General features: G+C 49.4%; 1 protein-coding gene across 3 annotated transcripts; it reads left to right on the forward strand.

The window, feature by feature from the left end:
- Positions 1–77: 77 nt before the first annotated feature.
- SUOX (sulfite oxidase) lies at positions 78–6,196 on the forward strand. Of its 3 annotated transcripts, XM_019796146.2 has the most exons (5): positions 2,011–2,059; positions 2,861–2,942; positions 3,557–3,613; positions 3,881–4,058; positions 4,296–6,196. In XM_019796146.2, the coding sequence occupies exons 3-5, from the start codon at positions 3,567–3,569 to the stop codon at positions 5,703–5,705; spliced, it is 1,635 nt and encodes a 544-aa protein (XP_019651705.1). In that variant the 5' UTR covers positions 2,011–2,059; positions 2,861–2,942; positions 3,557–3,566; the 3' UTR covers positions 5,706–6,196. The 3 variants fall into 3 exon arrangements, with proteins under 3 accessions (XP_002916105.4, XP_019651705.1, XP_011219002.1); XM_002916059.4 differs by lacking the exon at positions 2,861–2,942 and having other exon boundaries at positions 78–2,059; XM_011220700.3 differs by lacking the exons at positions 2,011–2,059; positions 2,861–2,942 and adding an exon at positions 2,072–2,796.
- Positions 6,197–9,051: the final 2,855 nt, after the last annotated feature.

The raw sequence follows: 9,051 nt of genomic DNA on the forward strand, positions 1-9,051 counted from the left end.
TGGTTCTTCTTTTTTTCTTTCTTTTTTTCTTTTCTCTTTTATCCTTTTTTTTTCTTTTTTTTTCTTTTTTTTGCTATTTGTCTGTCTGGTACAAGAAATTTGGAAGAAAGGCCATCCAATGTTTTATTGAATCAGACACACACCTTCTCCTACATCTCGGTATCTCCTTATTCCCTTTAATCTTTTCTTGAATAATGACATAGCCCAATTTGGAAAATACTCCCTTTATTGCTATTAAACTCCTATTCCCAGGCCACTAGAGAGCTCATCAAATCTGACCTAGCTTATTTTTGTAGGCCTCTTTATGGAATATATATTGGTGGGGGAGGGGGGTTTCTATGGATCTGTGGGCAGACAACTGATGAGACTGGAGGGAGAGGTGGTATTTATGAATTCTTTGAGGTATTATGCAAAAGTTTATGTGCATTTCTCCAGGGAAAGGGTGCATTGCGTTGTTAGTATCTCAGAGGGGTCCATGACCTAAAGAAGGTTAAAGAAATCATTAAATTTGTGTTTTTAAGTGATCATGTGGCTTCTCCCTCAACAGGAAAATTTCTCCTAGATCTGCTCTTGTTTGCTACTGTACTTGAAACCCTTCAGTCCATCACAGTCTAAGTGGAGGTGGATGGGGGAGAATGATACGGAGAAAGATTGGTATGGTTGCAGAAGGACAGGAAAGAGGACTGGTGTCAAACAGAGCTGGCATTGCAGTCCCATCTGCCAACTTACGAACCGTGGCCTTGATCAAGTTACTTAGCTGCTGTCTGCCTCAGTTTCTTCTTCTGTAAAATGAAGAAAAGTTGAGGTTTAAAGGTCAATTATGTGAAATATGTGTGGGGCACACAATGTGACACTGTTATTAGGGAGAAGTCTTATCCTGTGGCTTCAGACAGTCCCTAACTGATTTCTCTGTATCCTTGGGCTGAGCCTATTTTTCAAGGCTGGTAGGATAGGTTGGATACCACACCTCTCCGAAGATTTAATTGAACACAGCTGAGTTGGAATTCTTTCTATTTCCAGAAACCTCTGGGCCAAAATCACCTTTTCCCTGCCAATTCCCCTTTCCTTCTATCTCTTAGTACTCCCTCCAAGGTTCCTTGATTTCTGGTAAAAGCTCTAGTTCACTTTAGGAGAGCAGAAAGAGAGGAAGTGATCTTCCAAAATTAAAGATGAAGACCTTCACTTAAAGTAAGGTTGTAGTTCAACCTTCTGAACTCTAGAGGGCAGTGTGGATACGTTTGCCCCGGGTTCACAGCCAGCCAATAACAGTAAGTTTTCAGTCTGGCACCAAGAGATAAAGGCTAATTGCACACGTTTTAGTGCTCTCTACTCTCAGATTATGAGCGATTATAATCTTCCTGCTTTGAGGTGTTAAAATGTTATTGCTCTCGTTATGACCAATGATTTTTTAATTGACTTAACTAAGAAAAAAAAATGGCTATTGTTGGTTCCATAATTTGGGAAGAAAAGAAGTCCGAGGGATCTCAGAGTCTTTGAACCACTATTTAGGCTTCATTTCTTCTCCTGTTGGGTATAAGAGAATTGAGCGTTTGACCTTGTTTTCACTAAAAGACAAACAGGGCTGTTGTAGTTGCAACACAGACGTTTGTCAAAAACAGGGTAGAGGCGGAGCTCACTGCCGGGAGAAAGCCGGCTGGATTTGAGGCCTCTTCAGTGAAGGGACCTTGTGTCCCAGCTGTAGGGGCAGGGCGGGGACATCTCAAAACTTCCCACCTTCAGCCCAACCTTTGGAGTCCTTGTCACCTTCCATTGCTCGGTTTCTGACAACAGTGAGGATCCCATTCTTTGTGGAGCGGGGATAGAAACAAAAAACAGCCAGTCTTAGCTCCGAGCCCTCGTGGCGCCCCGCCTGCCTCAGCCTCAGGAGGCGGGCACAGCAGCTGGGAGGCGGCCGCGGTCAGCCAATGGCTGGGGGACGAGCCGAGACACGAAAGTGGTCCTTCACTCCGCACCAACGTCACGGTGCTGGCCCCGCCCCTTTGCCAGCAGTCTTCTGGAGCGGGGCGGGTAATCAGCCGCCAAGGAGACGCCGGACCTGGTAAGGGGGTTAGGGGCTGGGAGAGGGAAGAGGTGAAGGAAGGGCTGGTAACCTGGGCGATGGCCGGAGCCTTGGGACCCGGGAGTGCTCCGAACCCCGGGGGTTCGAACAAAAACTGCCAGTACCACGTCCACTCCCGCTGCCCAGCTGCTCCTGGGGGCGCGGTATGTTGCTACGAGACACTTGTGCCAGCAGCTGGGCAGTGGCATGGGACTGGGTGCTTGTGCTCTGGAGCTGGATGTATCCTCCTACCTAAAGTGCCCCTGCGGAGTGAGGGGCCACCACCCGCACAAGGCGTGTGGCATCTGTTTGGGAGCAGAAGGTTGCTTCTCCCAAGCCTGGGACACTGGGCTGACCAAGTTCGCCTGTAAGTCAGCCCTACTTGCAGCACTCCAGCCTGGTTATTACAAGTGGACTGCTGGCATTGAGGGCAGGTGGGAGGGAGAGGGAGGATCCCATGGCCCAGGGTTAAAATGCAGATTCTGCTCCTCTCGTATTGCCCTCACAGTTTCCCTGCGTGCCCCCTTCTTTAGCATTTCACCAGCAATTGGGACTTTTGTCACTCTTCTCTATTTTGGCATTCCTGGGGTCAGTGATGGGGTCAGTGATCTGCTCAGTGCTCTGAGGAAGGAACTGCTTGCAGGGCAGAGTGGAAAAATTACTTCTCTAGCCCATCCCCTGACACTGTGGCCATTAACTTCCCAATTTGCGGAGTTCACAAGAATGGCATAGACAAGGTAAGGGCGGGGACCCTGGGTTGGGGTCCAGTTCCCAGCTGGGTTCTATTTTCTTTTTTCCTAGGGTTGGAAGAGGAAAGGAGGGGACTGAAAGGCTTTCAAAGACAACGTTATTACTTGTTTGCTCCTCACAGCTACTCCGCTAGGTAGATCTCATTTCATAGATGAGGACGCAGTTCTGAAAGTCTTGATATCTTGCCCAGGCAATGGGACTGGTTAACGGCAGGGCCGGTTTCACAAACCCAAAACAGTTCGACTCCAGAATCTGAGCTCATTCAACCCATTAGGCTACCACTACCTTTTTTCACCTTTTTGTCCCTATCTAAGTTAGTTTGCCCCTCAGTCGTCCTGTACTGACTTCGGAAATAATAAACCAGCAATATCTGGGCTGTAGATATTTTGGCTTCTGCCCTTTAGGCCCTTGGCCCTGAACATTGTTCTCTGTAGTGGACAAAGAATGGAGGATGGGAGATAAGTGATTCTAGAAGACCAACCTTCTCCCTCCGGCCCCATTCCCTTCCATCCTGTGAGCATAGTCTCTCTGAAGTCCTTTAGGTTTTCTCTAAAGACCCATTTGGACACTCCCCCCCCCACACACACACTCCCATCCTTTGGCCCCATTACCACAGAAGAAGTCTCATTTGCCCAGCGAGCTCCCTGTTTACTGTCTCTGTCTTCCTTCTACCAGTTTCCTCAAGTTGCCCTAATGTCATTCCCTTCCAGAACTCCCTATCTTGATCCTAGAATCTTTTCCCCACAGGTCTGCCACAATGCTGCTGCACAGGGCTGTGATCCCACGACTCCGACAGGCCTGCAGGTAGACCATCCAATCCAAGAACTCGTCTCCTAGCCCATATCTCCCACCCCCAGTATCTTTTTGATGTTTTACCTACCAGATAAGATAGTTGAGATTGTGGCTACCAGGGAGGAAAGGGAAAGCCATAACTCACCCATTTGCCCCACCCATCCCTGGACAAACAAAGTCCCAGCTGAAGGAACCACTGGCCAACCTGGTAAACCCTAGGCCTTCACTATCTCTTTCATATGATCGGAACTGTGCTACTAAGATCTCTCTCTCTTCCAGGCTCCAGTCAGTCCCCTCAAGGCTCTGCATTCGGGCCTGCTCTACAAATGATTCACTTCAGCCCCAGTGCCCCAGCCTTGCCTTCTCTGGTGATAACTCCAGCACTAGGGGATGGAGAGTCATGGGGACTCTGCTAGGCCTGGGTGCAGTGTTGGCCTATCATGACCACCAGTGCAGGGTAAGTAGGGAAGGAAGGGACTTCACTGTCAGACAGAGGGGCCCTAGTAAGCTACCCAGCCAACCCAGACTACTAACACAGAGGCCATGGTGATACTATCTTCCTGCAGAGTAAAGGTGGAGTCCGCTACCTCTGTTTCACAGCGGCCATGACTTTATGGATTGGGTCAGAGTGAGCTAGAGTGATTCCTTCTTACTATTTATGTTTATTTTTGCCTTACCCCTGCCCTGCCTGCAGGCTGCTGAGAAGTCACCACACATATACACGAGAGAGGAAGTGAGATCTCACAGCAGCCGTGAGACTAGGATCTGGGTGACTCTGGGCTGTGAGGTGTTTGATGTTACAGAATTTGTGGACCTACACCCAGGGGGGCCGTCAAAGCTGATGTTAGCAGCAGGGGGTCCTCTAGAGCCCTTCTGGGCCCTCTATGCCGTTCATGACCAGTCCCACGTGCGTGAGATACTGGCTCAGTACAAAGTCGGGGAGCTGAGCCCTGAAGACAAGGCGCCCTCCACCGTGAAGACCTCTGACCCTTATGCTGATGATCCTGTACGTCACCCAGCCCTGAAGGTCAATAGCCAGCGCCCCTTTAATGCAGAGCCCCCCCCTGAACTGCTGACAGAAAACTATATCACACCTAACCCTATCTTCTTCACCCGGAACCATCTGCCTGTACCTAACCTGGACCCAGAAACCTATCGCCTGCATGTAGTAGGGCCACCTGGGTGTCAGTCACTGTGCCTATCCCTGGATGACTTGTACCAGTTCCCCAAGCACGAGATCACAATCACTCTTCAGTGTGCCGGCAATCGACGCTCTGAGATGACTCGGATCAAAGAAGTAAAAGGTCTGGAGTGGAATACAGGGGCCATTAGCACTGCACGCTGGGCTGGGGCACGTCTCTGTGATGTGTTAGCCAAGGCTGGTCACCAACTCTGTGGAACTGAGGCCCATGTCTGCTTTGAGGGACTGGACTCAGACCCCACAGGGACTGCCTACGGAGCATCCATCCCTCTGGCTCGGGCCATGGACCCCGAAGCTGAGGTCCTGCTGGCATATGAGATGAATGGGCAGCCTCTGCCTCGTGACCATGGCTTCCCTGTGCGGGTGGTGGTTCCTGGTGTGGTGGGTGCCCGCCATGTCAAATGGCTGGGCAAAGTGAGTGTAGAACCAGAGGAAAGTTACAGTCACTGGCAACGGCGGGATTACAAAGGCTTCTCTCCGTCTGTGGACTGGGACACAGTAGATTTTGACTCAGCTCCATCTATTCAGGAACTTCCTGTCCAGTCGGCCATCACAGAGCCCAAGGATGGGGAGACGGTACAATCAGGGGAGGTGACTATCAAAGGCTATGCATGGAGTGGTGGTGGGAGGGCTGTGGTCAGGGTGGATGTGTCTCTGGATGGGGGCCTAACCTGGCAGGTGGCAGAGCTGGATGGAGAGGAACAGTGTCCCCGGAAGGCCTGGGCCTGGAGGCTATGGCAGCTGCAAGCCCCTGTGCCAGCTGGGAAAAAGGAATTGAACATTGTTTGTAAGGCTGTAGATGACAGCTACAATGTGCAACCAGACACAGTAGCCCCAATCTGGAACCTGCGAGGTGTGCTCAGCAATGCCTGGCACCGTGTCCACATCCATGTCACCCCATGAGAAGGTGAAATGGAATTACCTACTCCCAGAATCATTTTCTCAACCCTTTCCATACCCATCCTTTGCCCTCGTTACCATAGAAGAACCTTTCCTTTCATCATCTTCTTGGATCACAACCCTGTACTATGCCTTCCTAAACCACACATAGATACACACATTGCACATTTCCATGCAAGCACCAGCTCTCCTTTGACACTATGTTACATAACTCCTATTGTGCCAGAAGCTGAGAGCTGTTGGAGCAGGGGGCTAGAAGGGGGGAAATTCTGTAAACAAGCATTCTTCTCTTCCTACCCCACCTCCTCTTCTAATGTATATTACCACTTATTTTGCTTTTCTTCTTGGAGTCTTCAGAGAATGTGTGCAGATATGTGTAAGAAAAGTGTGTGTACAACTTTCTACGGACTTTCTGAGTTGCCAGGGGTTGTGAGGGGTGAAATCCTGCCCCTTTAGAGTTCCACTTTTCTAAATACATCAATAAAGTGTTTAAGCCTACAACTCTGAAAAAAGATTATGACTCTTGGGACTGTCTGAGGCTGGAGCCTGAGCATGTTGCAGGGGGGAGGTGGGTACTGGGATATGTAGTGAGATAATCCAAAACCAGGTGGAGGGAAGAGAGAAGGGAAGCTGGTGCAGGGCCGTCAAGAAGTGGGAGTTCCTTCTCTGAGGTTGGCCAGCATCCGTAGCGTTGCTTAGATGACCGACCTCAGAATACCTCCAAGAGAGATTTTGTAATCCCCATTCCTACACTTGGCAGGAAAGGCAAAGAATGCTAAGAGGTTAAAAACAGTATTCTCTTAGTAGGGGCAGGGCAAAACTTGGCACTAGGGGCATATGTGCCAGGGCACGTGGGGGTGTCCAATGGGCACCTAGTTTGCAAATCAGATGCAGATGAAGGGGCAGTCATTGAGTTACCCTCCGCACGCGACCGCCCTTCTCCGACTTGAATCTTTCGGCGCTCGGCTACTCTCCCCTAGCTCTTTTCCCGTTTCCCCAGCAGTCTCCCCGGCTTGGGGACGCTCGGTGTTCGGCCACGCCGCCTGTCGCCTGGTAGTGGGACCGGAAGTTGTTCGGGGGAGGGGGGACGGCTGTGATGGGGGGGGTTTGATGGGCTTGGGCGTGAAGTGAGGGGAGACGGGGGCGGGGGGCTGGCGGGAAGAGGGTGTAGGCACTTGGGCTGTGGCTCAAGGGGAGGAAGCTGGCCCGGGTGGTGTGGGAGGTTGGCGCGACGCTTAAGGTTTAGGGGAAGGTAACGGAGAGTCAAGGGGACCTAAAAAGGCGGGAGACGGGGTCAGTGCAGAGGACCGAGGACAGCCAGGAGCTGGGTGCGCGAGGCTTCTCAGTGGGGTATGGCTGGGGTAGAACAGAGAGACAGAGTGGAGAAAGGAGAAGTAGAGGGGGTACCTGGGCAAAAAAGCAAGGGACTCGGGGGTTTTGTCGAGAAGGTTAGAGAGAAGGACATAGGCCTAGGTGGGGAGATCTGGGAGGCAATGAGCAGAATAGGAGAAACGTAGTAGAGAGGAAACTTAGAGTGGAAGTGGAAAGTGCTGTCTAGGGAACCATGTAGGGTTCTCAGGTTCCCTCCTGGGAAGGAAGAGATTCACTGCATACGAGTCCTAAGAAAGAACTGTAACAGAGGAAGCCCTGGGGCTGACAACTCTAGGGAGAGACAGACTCAGGAAGCAGTTATAAGCTAAAATAGGCCTCCGTGTACCTCCTCACACAGCCCCATCCCCAGTTATTTTCTTACCCCTTGTCTGCTAGAGTTGTAGATTTTCACTTTGGGAATTTTTGTTTGCTGTCTATGCTTTTAAAATTTTTTTTTAATTTGTGATTGGTCCTGTCTGGAGACAGTTGGGAGTTTAATGGAACACAGATCTTTAGAAATGAGATGTTTAGGAAAAAAGTACCCCATTTCTCTCAAGGTAAGAATTTACTAAGTCTGCTTCCAGGAAGATCTGATGCATTACCAACCACGTTGTGTCAAGTTTTGCACATCTTTGGCTTCAGTCCCTTCTCTCATAAGCAAAATTGTCAACTGTTGTGACTCATACAGATCCCCCACCTATATGTTTCATAGCTCCACCTGTGTCCCAGTGTACCCACCTGAGCCCTCAAAGCATCAGTCGTGAGCTTAGAGAGTTCCTAATTTGCTCCTATGTCAGCTGTAGGCCTTCCATCATCATGGCCAAGCAGAAGTCTGTTGAGGTCTGTTGTTTTCCCCTTACCACTACTCGTTCACTTTACCTGTGTGAGGTACATGTTTATATTCTTAGAAAGCATTAAAAAACAGGTGTCTGACTACCTACAATATTTCCACTTAAGATAACTCAGATTCTGAGGATAAAACCAGGACAAGGCCAAATCAAACAATCTTTGAAAATGTAGCTTCTTATTTGGTAGGAGTATGTGAGAATGCCTAGCTGGAAATCCCACATCTCTTCACAGGTCTGTCAGTAGGTCAGTGAATCTTGCTTTGTGGTGTAGGGGACTTCAGCCTTCCCTACAACAACCTAAAGCCGGAGAATCCAGATTTCCCTGGGTCGTGAAAATAGTCAGAAGAGTGGCTCATGACAAAGTCTTGAAAGAAGAAAATAGTGTTGCCATTGGGAAGCAGGATAGGTCTCATTGGAGCTTCTGGGCTGGGTCCCAGGGTGGTGGGAGCTACCCTTAATTTGGCAGATTGAGAATTATGTCTTGCCCTAGTCAACAGATGCTGATGTCTCAAGCACAAAATATAATGTCTTTCTTGCCCACTGAGTGCAGTTAGTTCAGTTGTAGCTTCTGGGCAATCCCCTTCCTGTTAGTAGGTTAAGGGTAAGGCACATTTTGGGACTTGGCTGAGAAAGAAGTCCTGACTTTTTTCCAGTGAAAATGCAAGTGAGCATTTCTTCTTTATTTTCCCTTAGTTTAAATCTGCAGCTTGTACTTCCCAGCGTGGGAGGAACGTTATCCCACCTTTTACCTCCCACTAACATCCACAAAGGAGTTATTTTCTCCCAAACTGGCCATCTTTCTTCCCTCAACATACACACAAAATAACCAAGGAAAAAAATTAAGATAAGTTGTTGGGCAGGTATTTCTAGGCTTATTTTACCCTAGCGGAACAAATAAGAGTGTGGATTGCTGTGGGTGTAGACAATGCTATAAGCAGAGGGACTCCCTCTTTTTATTGGTCTCTTGACCCTGCCTGAAGAAGGCTCTGAATTCCAAGCTGTTTGATTTGCCTCCTCTTCTCAGAATTGTGGATTCGGTATGGAAACAGGGAGACTGCTTTAAGGTTTGTCTGACGAACGCATCTAAGAAAGGATAGTGCTGGTATGAATGGCCTGTCCCCTCCCACCCC

The sequence above is a fragment of the Ailuropoda melanoleuca genome, chromosome 15 (genome assembly GCF_002007445.2).
Source record: "Ailuropoda melanoleuca isolate Jingjing chromosome 15, ASM200744v2, whole genome shotgun sequence".
In the NCBI taxonomy this organism is placed as follows: domain Eukaryota; kingdom Metazoa; phylum Chordata; class Mammalia; order Carnivora; family Ursidae; genus Ailuropoda; species Ailuropoda melanoleuca.